This window comes from Annulohypoxylon truncatum (genome assembly GCF_022578515.1).
Source record: "Annulohypoxylon truncatum strain CBS 140777 unplaced genomic scaffold F4807scaffold_33, whole genome shotgun sequence".
Taxonomy (NCBI): domain Eukaryota; kingdom Fungi; phylum Ascomycota; class Sordariomycetes; order Xylariales; family Hypoxylaceae; genus Annulohypoxylon; species Annulohypoxylon truncatum.
The window spans coordinates 69,464-89,996 of record NW_025953819.1 but is presented as its reverse complement, the minus strand read 5'-3'; the positions used below and the strand labels follow the sequence as shown (position 1 = coordinate 89,996).

General features: G+C 20.4%; 2 protein-coding genes across 2 annotated transcripts; both read right to left on the bottom strand.

Annotated features, from left to right (window-relative positions):
• Positions 1-59: 59 nt before the first annotated feature.
• Positions 60-2,882, bottom strand: F4807DRAFT_438359 (rhomboid-domain-containing protein). Its single transcript, XM_047999113.1, has 2 exons — positions 706-2,882; positions 60-644 (listed from the first exon to the last, which is right to left on the bottom strand). The coding sequence occupies exons 1-2, from the start codon at positions 2,218-2,220 to the stop codon at positions 531-533; spliced, it is 1,629 nt and encodes a 542-aa protein (XP_047851057.1). The 5' UTR covers positions 2,221-2,882; the 3' UTR covers positions 60-530.
• A 14,689-nt stretch (positions 2,883-17,571) lies between these two features.
• Positions 17,572-20,412, bottom strand: F4807DRAFT_438357 (uncharacterized protein). Its single transcript, XM_047999112.1, has 6 exons — positions 18,981-20,412; positions 18,633-18,912; positions 18,430-18,585; positions 18,299-18,364; positions 18,051-18,248; positions 17,572-17,996 (listed from the first exon to the last, which is right to left on the bottom strand). Exons 1-6 carry the CDS (start codon positions 20,217-20,219, stop codon positions 17,629-17,631), a joined length of 2,307 nt encoding a protein of 768 aa, XP_047851056.1. The 5' UTR covers positions 20,220-20,412; the 3' UTR covers positions 17,572-17,628.
• Positions 20,413-20,533: the final 121 nt, after the last annotated feature.

Genomic DNA, 20,533 nt, shown 5'->3' with positions numbered 1-20,533 from the left:
AACCACAATTTACGAGCACGAGTCACACAGGTCATCATCCTAATTGACTCTTACTAAAGTCCGTGCTGTACTGTCAATTCCTATACTATATAGGAGCCCCGGGATAGATGATGCTACCTCTAAGGTTGCAAAGCGAGTCATTTACTTCACCGAAAACCGCGCCCCTTAACATGCCGAATAGTAGCATTTCCCATGCAAACTACATAGTATACGGCTCAACCATATGGCAAAGCACACCCATGATTATTCTGTACATAAGATTCGTTGATTTCATTCCGCATCAGTATATTCAATTATAGTGACGCAGCAACGCGTCGGAGCCCCAAATGGTTAACGCACACTACCATCCAGTTAGGCTCCACTCAAAGGGAGCTTTTAGTCCGCTGCGCTAACCCAGGCTCCAAATAGCCCATCATTCTTCGAATACCATACATTCTCACGCAATATCAGGCCTGTGTGGGGGTATCATAAATCCACAGTCCGCCTATCAACGTTCATCGACTATGTTCAAGATTAAGGAGGACCTTGTTTCACGAGTAAAAGTTGGCTACCTGCTCGAGCGCAAATATGTCGACACCTCTTTTTTGCGTGGTAGACGAGGTTGAAATAGTCAAATTCCCGATATCACACCAGTTATTGACGGGCTATCGAAACGTTAGCATTACCCCGGAGTACGGGTTAAAAAAATACGACGGAGCCACTCACCAGGCAACTGAGATATTTGCACCAGCTGCAGTTGTTCTGGTTGGAGTAGAAGTTCTTGAGCAGCACGATAAAGACGACAATGACAAGTATAAGAAACGCGGCGCGGACAAGCCACCAGGCCCACCACAATGGCTTTCGGCCCTTAAAGAAGCCTACGGGGTTCCTGTAGAAGGCAGGAAAGGCGACACTGGTAATGCCACCACCGCCTACAGTAGAGTACGAAGGTCCCCCGAAATGGTCCTCGCCAATCTTGCGGCGGAGAGCATTTGGGGAATGAAGAACACTGATCCCGAGACAAATACCGACGATGAAGCCACCGATATGCGAGAAATTGTCCAGGCCAGGGAGAAGACCAAGAGCGAAGGAAACGAGAATCTCGATGACGATAAACAAGAGCTCCCTGCCAGGGTTGCGCCTCTCGCCCCACGAGTAGAGCAGGTCGAGCAGGGTGAGGGCGATGACTCCGAACAAAGATCCCGAGGCTCCAGTAGACGAGATTCCGGAGGCGGCATAATTGCCTCCCATAACGAACCCAAAGATGCCGGCGCTCATGTAGACGAGAAAGAATCGAATAGAGCCAATAGCTCTCTCAATCTCCTTTCCCATGGTAAGCTGAAGCAAAAGATTGAAACCAATGTGGATAATGCCAGCATGCATGAAGATGGGAGTTATGAAACGGAACCACTGATTAGGTGCCGGGGTCTGATTAAGCCCGTTCACGGAGTCCCACTCGGGGTTGGGGACACCAGCAAAGCCGCAGAGTTCGGAAAGGGTACACTGGTTCGAGCCATCGTTGGGGTCAGACGTCGTCGTGTTGGGACAAGGCCAGCCGAAGCCCGGAGACGGATAGTTTTGTACACCATCGACATTTTTCATACACGGAACAAATCTGGAGCCCATATTGATGAGAACTTGCTGCGAAGGACCTATCATAGGATTGAATGAAGGTTGGGTCTGGATAGGAGAGCCGGTGAGTTGGGCAGCCTTGACCAGCTCGGCGATAAACACGGCAACCTGAATCAAGGAAAATAGATAGACCATAACCGGTATTCTCCTCTTCTCGGACCCCAACATACCCAATTCACCAAAACGCAGTAGGTTGCGCTTAGAGGCACCACGATGGCCAGCCTCCTGGTCGGTAGTGTCGTAGACATGGTCGTTCGAATCAACAGCAAAGCCTGCAGGGGATTTGTTGTTCTGGTGGCGCAGAGGAATATCATCTGTGCCTACGGGTGAAACATCGCCAGGAGCGGCGCCATGGTATCTCGTATCATAAGCGAAAGTCTGCTGGCTGTTGTCCAAGTTGTGCAAGGAGGAGTCGGGTGTCTGGTGAGATTGCGAGTTGGTGGGGTAGACATGATCGTCGAAGACACTCTCGAACGGAGATACTGTGTTAGCATTAGGCCGATCTTGGTGCTGAGGTTGCGACGTGTAAGAGGGTGGCTCGGAGGCCAGAGACGGCTCATATGTGTTGTAGCGTCGAGAAGAATCGTTGTAGTATTCGTTGGCGGCCATGGTCGCTTTTTCCCTTCTTTTTTTTACTTCCTCTTCCCCTTCTCTATCCGAGCGTTCGTAATGAGAATTGCAGAAGGGAAAAGAGAGAGAACGTGGCCCGCACTGAATACCGTCTTTCCGGTTTCTTCTCTTGTTCTCCCCTCTTCTCAACTCCCTCTTGTTGCTCTTTTCTTGGGCGAATGTCGTATCTCCAACACGGTATTAAATATACCGAGTTACTATATATTAAGAGTTTGGCTTGGACCCGATAGAATGCGATGCGACGAAGCGAGATGTCTCGACGGACGTTCGAAACGAATGTGGGAGATGTAAACCAATCGACGTAACGAATGTTAGTGTGATGGTTTTGTCGCCTATTTCATTGACGATGGTGACTTTCTAACTGAGGAAAAGAAAGATGGAAAACAAACAATACAAGAAAAAACTGGGAATGGGGAAAAGATGAGAAGTGCAGTTATTTGCTTTTGGAGGTTTTCGTTCTCGTTTCAGCAGCCTTCGTGTTTGTTAAAATTATTATGTAATGAGGCAGGACAAATACACAGCCAAATGGTAAATGTTAAAGGGACCCATTAATCGCTGTCGTCACGCTGCGAAAATACGCAGTAAATAAGGCGCGATAGGCTGTAATGTACGGTAAGTATATGTACAGGTACCCTTGAAGGACGGTTGACGCGCAGCACTTTAGGTGCAAAATAATATGGGCTCATGTACAGTACGTGGCTCGTACAAAGATTGCGTGTCTGTTGTTGCTGCTACCATAGTACAAGGGGCTGTGCTGCAAATCTAGCGCAGGCTAGCGGGCTAGAGTACCTAGCAGCTGCCTTAACCAACCAGCCTTGAGAATTTTCAGGGACCAACGGGGGGTTATTGGTTTTATATCGACCTTGTTTTTTAACGAATCAGGCATAGCGCATTCGCCGCTTTTACTTAATTTCGGTTCGGTTTATTATTACTTATATGTTTAAAATATTATATTTATATAAAAATTATATAAAAATAAATATAATTAATTTATTTATAAAAATTTATTTATATATTTAATTATTTTAATTTATATATTTTAATTTAAATAAATTTTAATAATATATAATTTAAATTATTTAATTTTTTATTTTATATTATATTTAATTTTTAATTTATAATTTATTTTTTTTTATTTTAATAAAATTATTTTAATATAAAATTAAAATTTATATAAATTTAAAAATACGTATAAATAATATTTTAATTTATATTAATTTTATATAATAAATAAAATAATTATATTAATTTTTAAAATTTATTAATAAATTTTTAATTAATTAAAAAATATATTTTTAAATTATAATTATATTTATTTTCCGAAAAAAAAACATTTTTTTTATAAAAATATACGAATAAATTTTTATATTATTATTATTTTCGGACTTTAAAAAATAAAATTTATTTTCAATTTATTTAATAATATATATATAATAAAATAAAATATTATAAAAATAATTAAAATAAAAAAAAATAAAAAAAACGTATTATAACGTTTATAAATATTTTTTTTTAATTTTATTATTTTTTATAATTTATTTATAAATTAAACGATTAAAACGATTTAATTTAAATAAAATTATAAACGAAAATATAAACTTTATTTATAATATTATATTTTAATTTAATTTAATATTTAATAATTTAAAATTATAATATTTATTTTTATTTCCCGGTTAAAAAAAAATTTTAAAATTTTTTTTTTTAATTTTATTTATTAAAATATTTAATAAATATTTAAATAATTTAATTTAATATATTTTCCATTATAAATTTAATTAAATAATTTTATAATTTTATAATATTAAAAAAACAAATATATTATTTTTTTTAAAAATATATTATAAAAATTATAAAGTTTTACGGTATTTATTTATAATATTTTATTATTTTTAAAAAATAATTATTTTTTTTTATTTATTATATTTAAAACGCGGAAAAAATTAAAAGGAATAAAAAAAAATATTTTTAATTATCCGATTTTTTAATAATAATAAATATTATTAAATAAATAATAAATTAATTTTTTCCGCACGTTAAAAAACTTATTTTAAACTTTTTATAAATTTTTAAAAAATTAATTTTTAATATTAAAATAATTTATAATTTTTTATTTATATTTATAATAATTATATATATTATTAAATTTAAAAATAATTAATTATTTTTATTATTATAATTTTTTAAAGCCGTATAAAAGTATATATAAATTATATAAATATTTAAATTTTATTAAATTTTTAAAATAAAAATATTTTATTTAATTAAAATTAAAATTTTAATTTTACCGGGGTTAAAAAATAAATGTTTATAAGTTAAATTTTATAAATTAATTTTATAATATTATATATATTAATAAATTTTTTTATTTTAATTTAAAACGGTTTTAAAAGTTTTATATTTATAATATTTTTTTTTTTTACCGGAAATTTTTCCCCGTTTTTTATATTAAAATATATAATATTACTTTTATAATTCGAGTAATCGTTTATAAAAAAACCACGACCGTTTTTAATATATAAAAATATATTATAAAGTTTTTTTTAATAAACGTATACGTTATATATAATTTCGCGGATATATTTACGTTTATATATTTTTATTTTTTATTATTTATTTTATCGGATAAATAATCGCATTTTTTAAAATAAAAATAAATTTTATAATATGGTATTAAAAAGTTTTAATACGAATGTAATTAAAATAAAATTTATAATTATAAAACGTTAATTTCCGGTTAAAATTATTAATGTTTATTATTTTCCGGGTAATTTTTTTTAAACATTTAAATTAATTATAATTTATTAAGTTTATTATTTAACTCGTTTTATTTTAATTATTAAATTTAAACTTTTAATATTTAATTATTTACGTTGTTTTAATTTATAAATTTTTATAATTTTTAATTATTATATATTAAAAAAAGTTACGTATTTTTAATTTTTATTTTCATTTATTTTATTTATTATATTAATATTTCCATGGTTTTAAAATATTAAAATAATATTTTATTTTAATTAATTTTAAGATTTTTTAAAACTTAAATTTTTTTTATTATAATCCATTAAATCTTTAAATATTAATAAATTAATTTATTTTTATTTTTCCGGAATATTTTTTAATTTTATATTTATATTATAAAATTAACTTTAAAAAATATTAAATATAAATCTTTAAATAAAAAAATTATTAATATTTTTTTTTATTTTATAAATAATATTTTTAATTATAATAAAATAATAATTTTTATTATAAATATTAAAATACATGCGGTTATATTATTTTATAACCGATTTTTTTACATGTGAAATTATTTTTATTAAAGTTTTTTAAAATTTAATAAGTTTTATTATTTAAAAAATTATTATTAATTTATTTAATATTTATTTTTTATTAAGTTTATAATTAAAATTTTATAAAAATTAAACTTTATATAATATTTTAAAAATTATTTTCCGATTTAAATTAATATAATATAAACGAAATATTTTATTAAAAAAAAAACTTAAATTTTTCGTTTAAAAAATTAATTTATATTAAAATATAATATTATATAAAAATATATTAAACTTACTTTTATTATCGTTATTTTTTAATAAAAATTACCCGGAAAGTTAATAAATATTTTATATAATATATATATAAAATTTTTTTAATTTTAATAAAAATGTTTTTTTATAATTAATTAATTATTTTTTATTAATATAAAAAAAATAAAAAGTTATAATTTATACGGTAAATAATAATTAATTTTTATTATTAATTAATTTTTTTATAATAAAAATATATTATTATAAATATTTAAAGTTTTATTATAAAACATAAATAAATAAAATTAAATATATAATTTATTTAATATTATAAAATATTTTCTTTCGTTTTATAATATTTATTATAAACTTAAATATAATTTCCTTTTAAATTTTATATTTAATATAATATTTATTATAATAAAAAATTTTTAAAATATAAAATTTAAACTTTATTATTATATTTTTATTTATAAATTTAAAAGTTTATTTAAATTTTATAATAAATATTTATATTTAATAAATAAATTTAAAGTAATAAATAATTTTTTAAAAAATAAAAAAATTAATAATTAAATTTTTAAATAATAAAAATAATTAATAAAAAACCTTATTTTAATATAAAATAATATTTTATATTAAAATATTAAAAAAAACTTAAAACGGAAACTTAAAATTTTTAATATTTTTTTAAAAATTAACGTTAATATAACGTAATTAAAAAATTTTTTAATATTTTTAATTTATTTTTATTAAGTTTTAATTATTATTAATTAATATTTATAAAATGTTTTAAATAACGAAATATATTTATTATAATTTTATTATTTAAATATTATATTAAATAATATTAACCGCGTAATATAATATAATTTATTTTCGCCGCGTAATATTATTAAAACGGCGTTAACGCGTTCGAACGGTATATAAAATATTTTTTAACGTTATATTCGTGTTTAATTAATTATTTTTTATTTAATAATAATTTAAATTTTTTATAATTATAAAAATTAAAAAACTTTTAATTTAAAAAATTTATAATTTAAATTATTAAGTTTTTTAATTATATATATTCGAAAGAAAAAATTATTATAATTTATAATTAATATATATAAAATTTTTTAAGATTTTTTAAATTTTATTAAAACTTAAAATAATTAATTATTTATTTATTTTTATTTTATTTTATTAATGTTTTTAATAATTAATAACTTTAATTCCGTATTATTTTTTAAATAATAAATAATATTTAATATTTACCGTTTATTATAAAATAATGTTTTAATTTATATTTTCCGTATATTTTTATTTATACGGTTTTACGGCATTAAAAGTTATAATTTTATCGTTTATTTTTTTATTTTAAATAAATTATTAAAGCTTTAAAAATTTATATATAAATAAAAATAAAATATTAATTTTATTAATTTATACGAAAATTTTATAAATATATAAATAACCGGACGAAATTAAAAATTAATATTATTTAAAGTTTATTTATATTAACGATTATTCGTTTATTTTTCGTTTATTATTTTTTTTATTTTTAATAATTTATTTTTTTTTAATTATTAAAAAAAACTTAAGATATTATAAATTATATAACGTGTATAATTAATAATAAAATTAAAATAATTATTTTAATATTAAATTAAATTTATTAAAATTTTATATATGTTTATTTAAATTTTTTTTTATTTTTATATATAATTAATTTATACGCCGTTTTTCCATTTATTTTTATATACGTTATAATTTATATATTATTTTTTTATTTATTTTTATATATATTTTAATTTATATATTTATTTTATTTTTATATTTTTAAGTTTTATTTTTATTTTTATTTATATTTTAAAATAAATTTTTATATATTTACATTAATAATTTTTTTATTACTTATTTTTAAAATATTTTAATTAAGAAATTATTTATTATTAAAAAAATAAAAATCATTAATTTCGTTAAAGTTTTTTATTTTGAGCAATGCTAGCCGCGCAGTATGATGTTGCTTATCTCCGCCGCGCAGTAGCGCTAAAAAAGCGCGTCCGAAAGAGGTATAGATCAGGTACCTCTGCTCCCATACAAACCGTCATATGATTGAATGTACCTTTGCCACACCGACACACAACTTGTTTTCAATCAACTTTAATCGATTATTCCTCACTGAATCTTTGTTCAAATTTCCAATAATTAAAATATAATAAAAGCGCTCAATCCATTCTATATATAGTCCTACTTGCAGGACCTAAAAGATACGCCTTGCAAAGATATTCAAAGTTGAAGTTGGAGGAGTACTTAGATCGCGGTCGCAAGTGTTGGAAATGCTTCAATCCGACCGATCTTTTCAACGTTCAATATCTCTTTCAAACGCCCGTTTTATGTCCTGCAAATAGAGCTGTATATAGAGTAGACTGAGAATTTTTGAATTATTGTAATTGCAAGAGATTTGAATTAGTATTGAGCGAGAAATAAATGATTGAACCTAAGTACAGCGTTAGAGGGTGTTCTACACACCGTTCGAACGCTAGCGCGATTATTAGCGGCACTGCGCGGCGGAGATAAGCAACATCATATTGCGCGGCTAGCATTGCTCTTTATTTTTAAAGTATTATTTTTTTAATTTAAATTTTTATTAAAATAATTTATAATTTTTTAAATATTTTTAATTTTTTTAACCTTAAATAAATTATTAATTTATATTTATAAAAACGCGTATTTTAAATTATTATAAAATATATTAATTTATTTTTATTTATATTTTAAAACGAATTAAAATTAATAATAAAATTATTATTAATTTTATTTATTATTATTTTATTATTTTAATTATTATTATTATAATTTATAATATTTAATTTTTAAACGTTAAAACCACCGTAATTATTAATTTAATTATATTAAATATTAAAGTTATAATTAATATTAATTTAATTATAATAAATATTTATTTAATAATAATAAACGTTAAAATTTAAACCACGTAAAAAAAAATAAAAAAAAAATTTAATTATAATTAAACCATTTATAATAATTAAATCATTTATAATAATTTAATTATAAATATTTTAAATATAAATTTTTTATTTACGTATTTTAAAATTATTTATTTTTTATTTACGTACGTTTTAATTATAATAATTATAAACGTTATAAAATTAAATTTTTTAATTTTAACCGTAATTTTAATTATATTTTTAAAAATAATTTTAATTAATTAATTTTATTCGTTTTATTAATATAAAATTATTTTATTAATAATTTAATTTTATTAAATTAATTTTTTATCGTATTAATTAATTTATTAATGTTTAAAAATTTACGTAAACCCCGTTAATTAATATTAAAAAATTAAAAGTTATATTTATATTATTATTAAAATTAATAATTTTATTATTTATATTATTTTTATTTTATATTAATTTAAATATTTAAATTATTTTATTTATTATATTTTAATATTAAAATTAAATAATTTAAATTTTAACCGTTATTATTAATTAAATTATATAAATATTATTATATATAATAAATTAAATTATTTAAACGTTATTATATATAATAAATTAAATTATTTAAATATTAATAATTATAATAAATTAAATTATTTAAACTTTATAATTTAAATTTAATTAAATTATATAAATAAATTAATTTATTAAACCGATTATTTTAATTATAATATTAATTTTAAATTTTAATTTTATATTAACGTTATTTACGTTATTTATAAATTTATTAATACTTTTTATAAACGCGTTATTTTTAACCGTACCACCGTTACTTTTATTAGTTTTATTAATTTTTACTTTTCCGGCCGTATTTATTTTCACCCCATTTATTAAAAATAAACAATATTATTTAATTTAATAAGTTATTATTTTATTATAAATAATTAAATATATAATAAAAAAAAGCTTTAAAATAAATATATAATTAATTTTAAATAATATTTAAAATGTAATTAAAATAAACGTAAAATTAAAAAATAAATAAAAAAAATTAAAAAAATAAAACATTAAAAATATCGGGTATTTTTATTTTAACTTTTAAAATGTTATTATTAAAATTAATAAAATTATAATTATTAAGAAAAAAACTTATTAATAATTAATTTATTTATTTATTAATTAAGTTAAAACATAATATTCGAATAAATCCCGTATTAAATAAATTTAAATAAAATTTTTTTAATTATTATATAATTAAACTTAATTTTAATAAACGTTTATATTTAATAATAAAAATAAAGAAAAAACGTTAAAAAATGTAAAATATGTTTTTTTAAAATTATTTAATAAATTTAAATAATTAATTTATAATGCGATAAATATAATTTAATAAATAAAATATTTAAAAAACTTAAATTTCTACGGAATAAACTTTAAAAATTAAGTTATATTAATTATAAAATGTTATTATAATATTTATATAACCAAAGAAAATTAATAAATATTAATAATTTATAATATTTTAAATAATAATTTATAAATTTTTATTAATTTATTAATATTTAAGGTTTATATTAATAATTATTTATAATATATTAATAAATAAATAAAAGCTTAACGTTTATAAATGATTTTAAATAATTTATAAAATTTTATTATAATAAATTTAAACTTAAAAAAAAAAATATTTTTTAAAAAATAAATTATTTAAAAAATATTCCTTAAAATTATAATTTTAATACCCGGTTAAAAAGTTATTATAAATTTTATTATAATTATAAATATTAAAAATAATTAAAAATAAAATTATTAAAAAAAATATAATCGTTATAATAATTTATATAACCGTTTAAAAAATTAAAAACGTTATTATAATAATAATTATTCGCGTAATTATTATTATAAATGTTTAAAAAACCGTTACAAGTTTTATAATAAATCTTAAAACCGAAATTATCCGCATTATTTTAATAAAAATTAAAATAAATTTAATAAATAACGTTATAATAATTTATAATTTTATAAATATTAATGTAAAAATATATATAAACCGGGTTATAAGTTCCGATATTAAGTTAAAAATAATTATAATAATAAAGGATAAGTTTTTTTAAAAAATAAAATAACTTATTAAATAAATAAAAAAAACCTAAAAAAAATAAAAAATATATTAAAAAAAAACGGATATTTTTTCTTAAAAAAATATAAAATTAATAAGAATATATTATTTTACTTAACTTAACTTAATAATATAAATAAACATATATATAAAAAATATAAACGTAAATTTACTACACAATTAAATTATTTTAAACATATTTATTTTAATAAATATATATTATTATATTTATTATTTATTATTATTATTAAAATTATTAAAAAATTATTATCCTTTTATAAATTTTATTAAACTTTATAATATAAATTATATAATTTAAAACCCGGCTTTTTTTTAATAAAAAAACAAAATTAAAAATTAAAAAAACACATTTATTTTAATATAAACTTAAATAAAAACATTAAATATTTACTTATTCCGGCATTTATAAAAACTTAATATTTTAAATATAAATTATTATATATAAAAAATATTAAAAATAAGTTTTTTATTTAAAAATAAAAAAGTTTTAAAATATAAAATAATAATACGGATATAATATATCGTATCATATTATTAATATTATAATTATTACCATTATAAAAATATATTTATAATAAAAATATAAATATTTATAAAACTTAATTAATATAAAAACTACATTTAAATATTAAAAAATTTAATAATTTTAAATTTATTATTTTAAATAAATAAGGAAAAAAGTTAATAATATATATAAACTTAAACGTAAATAATTAAATAATAAATAAGAAATAATTAAATAAATTTATTTAAAATTATAAAACATTTTTATTTAAAAAACTTTTTTATATAATTAAAATTAATTTATAAGGATTAATTTTATATAAGAAAATAAAATTCTTTTTTAATATATTAAAAAAGTTAAAATATAATTATAAAAATATTATATAATTATTAATAAAAACATGGATTTATAAAAAAAATTTACCGTTAAACTTATTATTAAAAAATAACTTTTTTTATAAATATAAAGTAATTTTTAATTATTCGTAAATTAATATAATTTTAATATTATATTTAAATATTTATATACTTATATAAATCACTTATTAAAAAATAATATAAAAGCGTATTTTTTTAATAAATAAAATAATTATACCGGTAAAATCTTTTATTATATTACTTATAAATTATATTAAATTATTAAAAAATTAAAATTTTAATTTTAAAGTTAATTATTTTAATATAATATATATAATAATTAATTTAAAATGTGTTAAAAATATATTTTATATAAATAATATAATTAAAGATATTTATATATTAATATAAATAAAATTTAATATAATTACGAAAATATAAAGAAAATTTTTTTATATAATAATATAAAAAAAAATTAATATAATTTAAATTATAAATATATATATAAATAATATAAAATTAAATTTAATAATTAAAAAGTTTAATTATATTATAATTTTTATAATATATTTAAAGTTAAATAAAACATTTAATTTAAATAAGAAAATTTTTAAAAATATATAAAAAATTATATAAATTTAACTTAAATTTGTTAAAAAATATTTCTTGTTTTTTAGAACGATAATATTAATTAATATATTTAAAATCTTAAATAAAAATAATATATATATATATATTTAAAATTTTTATTTTACGAAACACTTTATAAAACTTATAAATCGGCATAATTATTAAATAAATAAAAGTGTTATTAATTTATTTAAAAAAAAAATAATTATTAATTTAATAAATAATTAATAAAATATATATAAACTTAAATATATTTATTTATTAAATATATAAAATTATAAGTTTATTAATTAAATTTTTAAAGGTATATATAACATAAATAAAATAAATTAATAAAAAAGATTTACCTTATTTAATTTATTATATTTTATTATTTAATAAATAATTAATAATAAATAAAAAAAACGTATAATTATTAATTTAAAATCTTTAAATAAAAACATATTAATAAATATATATTTATTATTAAAACTTAAAAAAATCATTTAAAAAATATAAGGAAAGAAATATTTTAATATTATTAATAAAACAAGGTTTTTTTATTAATTATTAATGGTTAAGTAATATTATAATAAAATAATTATTATATTATTAAAAGGTTTAAAAATATTTAATATTATATTAATAAAGTTTAAAAATTTTCCGGTTTATACGTAAAAATTTATAAACTATAAATTAAAACTTTTTAAACATTTTTATATAATATATATTAATAATATAATTATATTTAATAATTTAAAAAAAAAATATAAATAACATTTATAATAATTATTTATAATATATTAATAAATTAACTTTATTTTAACCCTTATAAAATCTTTTTTTAAATTTAAATTTATTATTTTATTCGGATTTATAATTAATAAAAAGGAAATAATTATTATAATTAAAAAAATATTTATAACATTTATAAATTTTAAAATATATATAAATATAATAAGGTTTTTATAAAAATATATTTTATATTATTAATAAAAAATAAAACCTTTATAAAATAAAAAAATAATATTATTAATATAAAAAAAAAGTAAAAAAAAAATACCAACATCGTTATACGAATAAAAATTATACACAAAAAAAAATATTATTTAAATTAACGTTAATTAAAAAAACTGTTTTTAAAATTTTATAAGTTTAATTATTATAACCATTTAATTTAACTTATTAAAATTTTAATAAACGTATATTTTTAAAAATAAATATATTAAAATAATAAGGTTTTAAAATAATAATATTTTATTTAAACGATAAATAAAATAAAAGTAATATTTTTATTTTTAAAATTTATTTTATTAGTTTTTATTCGAAAGTTTTTATAAAGGTAAAAAAAAAATATAACATTATAAAACTTAAAATAACATGTTTAATATAATTATATTACTTTATATAAATTTAATTATAATTTTATATAAAAGTTACGATTATATTAATAAATTATAAATTAATAAAAAACATTATTAATTAAAAAATATTTAAAATAATAAATATTAATAAGTTTAATATAAAACTTATTATTATGTTTATATTTTTATTATAATTTAATTTAAAAATATGGTATATAATTAAAAAAATAAATTTAATTTTTAATATTTTATTTTAATTATTAACTTAAAACGATTTATAATATAAAAAAAATAAGGAAAATTTTATTTTTAAAAATATTATAAATAATATTATAATAAATAATATATATATTATAATAAAAATTAAAATAAAAGATAAGTTTAAGAAAAGGATTATTAAAAGTTATAAAAAAAATAAGAAAATAAAGAAATTAAAAAATTTATTAATAAAAGATATAAAAAACGAAAAAAAGAAATAAATTTAATATAAATTAAAAAATGGTTTATTTTATTATGTGAATCCGGAAAAGAAATATAAGTTATTAATTTTATTAAATTATATAAAAAATATATTATAAATAATATATAACGATAAATATTATTTTAATATAAAAAATGTTATATAAATTTAAAAATATATAAATATAAAATATAATAAAAAAAAATATAAAAATATATTTAATGGTATTTAAATTATTATAAAAATTAAATTAATTAAAATAAGCTTTATAACGAAATATAATTAATAAATTCATTAATAATTTTATATAATATAATTATTTAAGATTTTATTATAACTTTTTTTAAAGTTTCGAATAAAAGTTTACTTTTTACTTTAAACGGATATATATATTTTAACGCTTTATTTATAATTATATGTAAATATTTAAAAAAAGTTATTTTATTATTAAAAAATATTATGTATAATATAAAAAAATAAATTAAATTATTATTATATATTTTAATATTATATAATTAAGAAATATTAACGAAAATAATTTTAAATTAAAATTTAAAATTTATATTTAAGATATGGTAATTTTTATTTATTTATATAAAAATATTATTAATAATAAATATAAGTTATTATTTTTAAATTAATAAATAAAATAAATAAAAGAATTAAAAAATTAAGTTAATTATTTATTATTATTATATTATATTAAATATATTATAAGTTTTATTATTTTTTTTTTTAATATAATATAAATAATATTTTATTATTAATATTAGGAAAATTATTTAATAAAGTAATATTAAGTTTTAAATTTAAAATTATATTAAATAATATTAAAGTATTAATAAATATATTAAATTATAAAATATTATATAAATAATATTAAAAAAAAATTAAAATTATAATGGATTTTATATTAATAAATGTAAAATTATATTATAACTTTAAATATTAATTAATATTTTTTTATATTAATAAAAATATATATTTATAATTTTATAAGGGATATAAGTTATTAAATATAAAAAATTAAAAGTATAATATTTAATATATTAATTTATTATTAATTATAAAAAAAATTAAATTATTAATATATAAATTAAATATAATAAATTCATAAAAGATTTATAAGGTTATTTTAATTATATATTTTTATAAATTATTTAAAGGTTTAAATTTATATAAAAAATAAAAACTTTAACCGGGTTATATTATTATTAAAAATAATAATAATGAATAAAAATTATATAAAATTAAAAAGTTAATAAATTATAAAATAAATAAATAAAAAGGAAAATTAATATTAAAATATTTAATTAAATGAAAAAAATATATAATAATAAATAATTTATAATATTTAAAAAAACTTTTATTATAAAACGTTGTAAAGTTATTTAACATTTATAATTATAATTATTTAATAATAATTAAAGATTTAAAAATAAAATATAATTTAAAAAAAAAACCACCATTAACCTTTAAAAATAACACCGTTATTATTATATTCACAACTTAAATTATAATAACATTTATTCCCCCCGTACTAACTTTAATAACATTAATATAATTAAAAATTATAATATTATTAAAAATAAATATATACATTTTTTTTAAAATATATAAAAAATATAAAAAAAATTAATAAAAATATTAATATTTTTTACCGCATTAATAATAATTATTAAATTTCTTAATTATATATACTTAAAAAAAGAAATTATTATAATTTATAATTAACATATATAAAATTTTTTAAAATTTTTTAAATTTTATTAAAACTTAAAATAATTAACCATTTATTTACTTTCATTTTATTTTATTAACGTTCTTAATAATATTTTTTTATTTAAATATAAACTTTAATTATTAAATAAAATTATAATTATTTAAAAAATATACGAAATAATAAATAATTTAATAATGAAAATATTAATATATATATATTTTATTTACGGAATATTTTTAATATTAACGGAAAATAATTATTAATTATTAAAAATAATAAACGAAATTAAATATATTATAAAAGGTTTTATATTAAACTTAAATTCTTTTATATATATTTTAAATGAAAATATTATATTAATAATTTAATTATTTTTAATTATTTTTATATTTTTAAAAATAATAATAAATATTTAAATAAATAAATTAAAAGAAAAAATTTTATTATTATTTTTTAAATAAATAAATATATATAATTATAAAAATTTTTTTATATATATTAATTATATATTAACATTTATATTTATTATAATAAAATTTAAAGTTTAAAAATAAATATTAATAAAAATATTTTTTAATTTAATAAATAAATAAATTTCGAAAAAAAATATTAATTTTATAATTATATACGTATAATTGTTAAAAATTATTTCTTTTAATAAATTTTTTTTTTTATTTATTAATTTAATTTATTAATTAAAATTATAATTATTAAATAAAAAAAAAAAAATTTTAATCGATTATTTATATTAAAAAAATTAATAATAAAAAATTATAAAAATATAATAAATTATATATAATATTTTTTTAAATAAATTAAAATTTTATATTTAATTTAATTATTTTAATTTAAAAATTAATTAATTATTAAGTTTTTAATTTAATTTATATTAAAAAATAAATTTAAGAATTAATTAAATAAATATTTTAAATAAATTTTTTAAATGTGGTTTATACGTAAAATTTATTTTTTATCGTTATTTTAAAAATTTAAATTTTATTTAAAATTTATTATTTATAAACGGATTATTTTAAAAATTATTTATATTATATTTAATTAATTATAAAACTTTAATAATTAAATTTTTAAATTATTTTTTTATTTTTATATTTAATTAATAATTATATTATTTTAAATTTATTAATATTATAATAATTTAATTAATTATATATAATAAAATTTAATTTAAAACGTTTTAAATTAATTATTAAATTATTTAAACTTAAAAAAAAAAAGATTTATAAAAAAATACGTAATACCGTAAAAATTAAAATAACTTTAAATAAAACGCACGGGTTATCCTTATTAATTATTAAAAATATAATTTTATAAAAATTAAACTACACTTATAAATTAAACCACATTAAAAAGGTACGAACCGTTATAAATATTATATAATTTTAAAACTAAATTTTAAAAAATTATTACGATAAAAAATTTTTAATAAGGAATTTTATTAAGAACTTAAAAGTTTAAATCTATAATATCCCTTTATAAACTTAAGGTACAAGTTCAATTAAACCATAGGTTCAACAGCTGTTCAACTAGACTGCAGGTTGAACTATAAATCAACTACGGTCTAATCGCAGGTCAATCGCAGGTCAATCGTAGTTGCACAGGTCAATTGAACCGACAGGCAGGTTGAATACAGGTTCAACTGCAGTTCAATTAGATTCCAAGGACAACTGCAAATTACACAACAAATCAATCGCAGGTCGATTGTAGGTCAATTGGACTACATGGTAATATTTACTGGTTACTATGCAAGTATTCTGCCGCCTGCTGTCGAACTTCCAAGACAATCTTCAAATGTTCCATCTTCAACTTCTCTCCTTCACTGTTGGCTAACATAAGAGCCGTTTTGACCGTGTTCTTGATTTGACGGCCGTTCAGCTTTTGTTGACTGAGCTCGTCGAAATCAGCGCCGCTAAGCTCATGGCTCCCATCAATTAGCAGGTTGGCCAAATTGGTCCAGACCTGGCGTCGTGCTGCCTGATCTAATTCATCGTAAGGGAGGATGAGATCGATCCTAGACTCAAATGCCGCATCAATCGTCGATACTCGGTTTGTTGTTAGGAACAGAATTCCTTTGTAGTATTCGAGCAGGCGAAGGAATACTAATACAAGAATAAGATTTACCACTTGCCGACTGGAATCGGATCCTTACGTACCTGAAACAAGTCCATTGCGTTCTAAGTTGTCTGTCTTACGAGCTTCGAGGAAGACATCAGCTTCGTCAATAAGCATGACTGCCTTCCAAAGTGAGCACATGTCCAAGGCTTTTTTCAGAGAACCTTCAACGCTGCTTGCTTCGGTACCCAGATCACCGGCACTAAGAGTATATAAGGGAGCTCGAGTCCGCTCCGCCACTGTATATCTTCGTCAGCAACTTCTTCTCATCGTGATGTAGCTTTTATACCTGACTCTGCTGTTAGAGTTTTTCCTATTCCTGGAGGTCCGCAGAGGAGGATAATGAAACTTTTCCCTATAATCTTGTTAAAAGCGATGACAAAAAAGGTATTTTCATCAACCTAGATCTTGGAGAGTTACCTTTCCGGGCAATGAAGTCATCAAACTCCGTATTTTCAATTTGCTTTTGCTTCGCAAAAGCTAAGATCAGTCGCTTTCGATTGTCCTGTATGGCGAGGTGATTGAACGCCTCGTCATTCCACGTAATACTTTCGAGACAATCGACTTGTATATCGTCTTGGAAATATCAGCAATTGCTCATAATCTAACCAGCGTTTACTCACGCCACTTTTTCTCCTGCACATCGAAGCCCTTCATCGTAGGTACGCAGAGGAAGCATTCATCATCCGTAAGCGGCGTAAGATCTTCGTTGCGTTCGCTTTGAGTTGGTGAAGCCCTCGTTATATGGGAAGGTAAGTCAGACAGCCCCCGTGTTCCAACTTCAACATGATCCTCAGAATCTGAACTGTCTTCGTCGGTTGGTGACTGGCCGCTCAGCTTTGTATATGTGGGAACATGGCCTGTCTCGAATTTATGATAGGCGTAATTATCAATTATAACTCTCTGTAGTGCCAATGCCGCTGGTTAGTAGGTAGCAAAGATAGGAAAAAGTGATAGTAATGATTTCTCACTCGGGTCACATTGAAATCCTCCCTGGTCCTAAAAAAGCATCCTCTGAGACTCTGGAATTTCTGGCCCCTTTTGACTAATCTCTCTTTGACCTTTTTGGGGTCGGGCTCGTAAGAAAGTGGATGAATCTCGAGATCAACCACCTTCTTAGATCCGTCGTACTTTCGGATCATGTAAGCCTCTCTTTTATAGCCACTGTAGGAACCGTTCCAATCTACCACTTTGACCGTCACTTTGTAATAGGGTGGGTGATTCCAGCTCTCTGGGATTACTTCGACTTCAAGGATCTTGGCGGCCGACCATTCGTCATTGTCTTTGTAAATTGCTATATCGCCAGGTCGGTATATTGCCCACAAGTGATCCCATTTCATGAGGCCGGTGGCTTCGGATTCATTCACGGCATACTGTAGAGGATGCCATATTACTTTCAACATTTGGAGCAAGAGTTTGGCTTTTTCTTTTGTTTCGTCATCACTTTCGTTTTCGCAGAGCTTAACGTAGCGCTCCATCCGATGGAACAGTCCTATGAGGTCAGGGTCCAGTCTTCCCACAATATCGGGATGTAAAGTCGTTCTGGTCTGGCCGATGCCGGCTTCGGGGTAATTCTCCAAGACCCGCGAAAGGAAACCACAAAGCTTAGAGCCATTGATATCGACTTTGGAAGTGAACCATCCTCCTTTTCCATCGTCGCGATTCATGTACTGCACAACAGCATAGTCAGCGTAGGTACTTTCGACGGGAACCAAGCCGCCAGTTAAGGGTGTCGCTTCATCAGCGGGAGCTTCTTCCCATTCAGACCCATTCCGGAACAACAACTTAATTTTAGACCTTGCGCCTATGTTTAAGTCTTGACCCGTATTCCATGTAATGCTTGCTTCGCTTATAGAATCTGTTTCTCTGTCCTCCTCTGCGTTGGGTTGGGAAACGTGAAGTGGACTTTCTGAACGGTCTTGTAACGTGGACGTTAGAGGTTTATCCTTATTGTGCGGGTTGAAAATGTTGATAGGCACGTTGAACTCGTCAATTCTTGAATCAATAAGGGCAGATGTGAACCGCTCATCGTTGTGATCCGCGCCGTTCTCAGAAAGAAGCCTGACGATTGACCTATAACCCTTTACTATCGCTATTGATAGCGGCGTTCCAAGCCGCTTGTCGTACGCGTTGACATCGTAGCCTTCTTCAAGAAGGGACCGGGTCAACTCTTCGTTACCAAACAAAACTGCAATATGTAGGGATGCCATGGCGATTGTACTGCAATATTGCTTCAATTAATTTGAGAAGAGAGAAGGGGTTTCGACTCTGGAACCTGTGTTCTTTGCATGGCCTGTTGAACTAGGTCCTGCGTCGGAACCTAACTCCGACAGTTTCATGCCTATCTTACATACATACAGGTCATAGGTCGTGTTGAAAAGCCGAAGCCGACCTACAGTTTTGTTGGCACCAATTACTGTCTTGCGTAAACGGCGATCTATGATTGACGCTACTAATTTTCAGCTGTGGCGCAGACCGTTGATGCCTGACCAAGCTTCGGTGTGCCTAGGACAATCTTACGTGG

Excerpts from the sequence above, each read along its gene's own strand:
- F4807DRAFT_438359 (XM_047999113.1), bottom strand. The coding sequence starts at position 2,220 with ATGGCCGCCAACGAATACTACAACGATTCTTCTCGACGCTACAACACA. Across the intron at positions 645-705 it reads GCAAATATCTCAGTTGCCTG|CCCGTCAATAACTGGTGTGA; the intron begins GTGAGTGGCTCC and ends ACGTTTCGATAG.
- F4807DRAFT_438357 (XM_047999112.1), bottom strand. The coding sequence starts at position 20,219 with ATGGCATCCCTACATATTGCAGTTTTGTTTGGTAACGAAGAGTTGACC. Across the intron at positions 18,586-18,632 it reads TGTGCAGGAGAAAAAGTGGC|ACGATATACAAGTCGATTGT; the intron begins GTGAGTAAACGC and ends GATATTTCCAAG. Across the intron at positions 17,997-18,050 it reads ACGCAATGGACTTGTTTCAG|TATTCCTTCGCCTGCTCGAA; the intron begins GTACGTAAGGAT and ends TTCTTGTATTAG.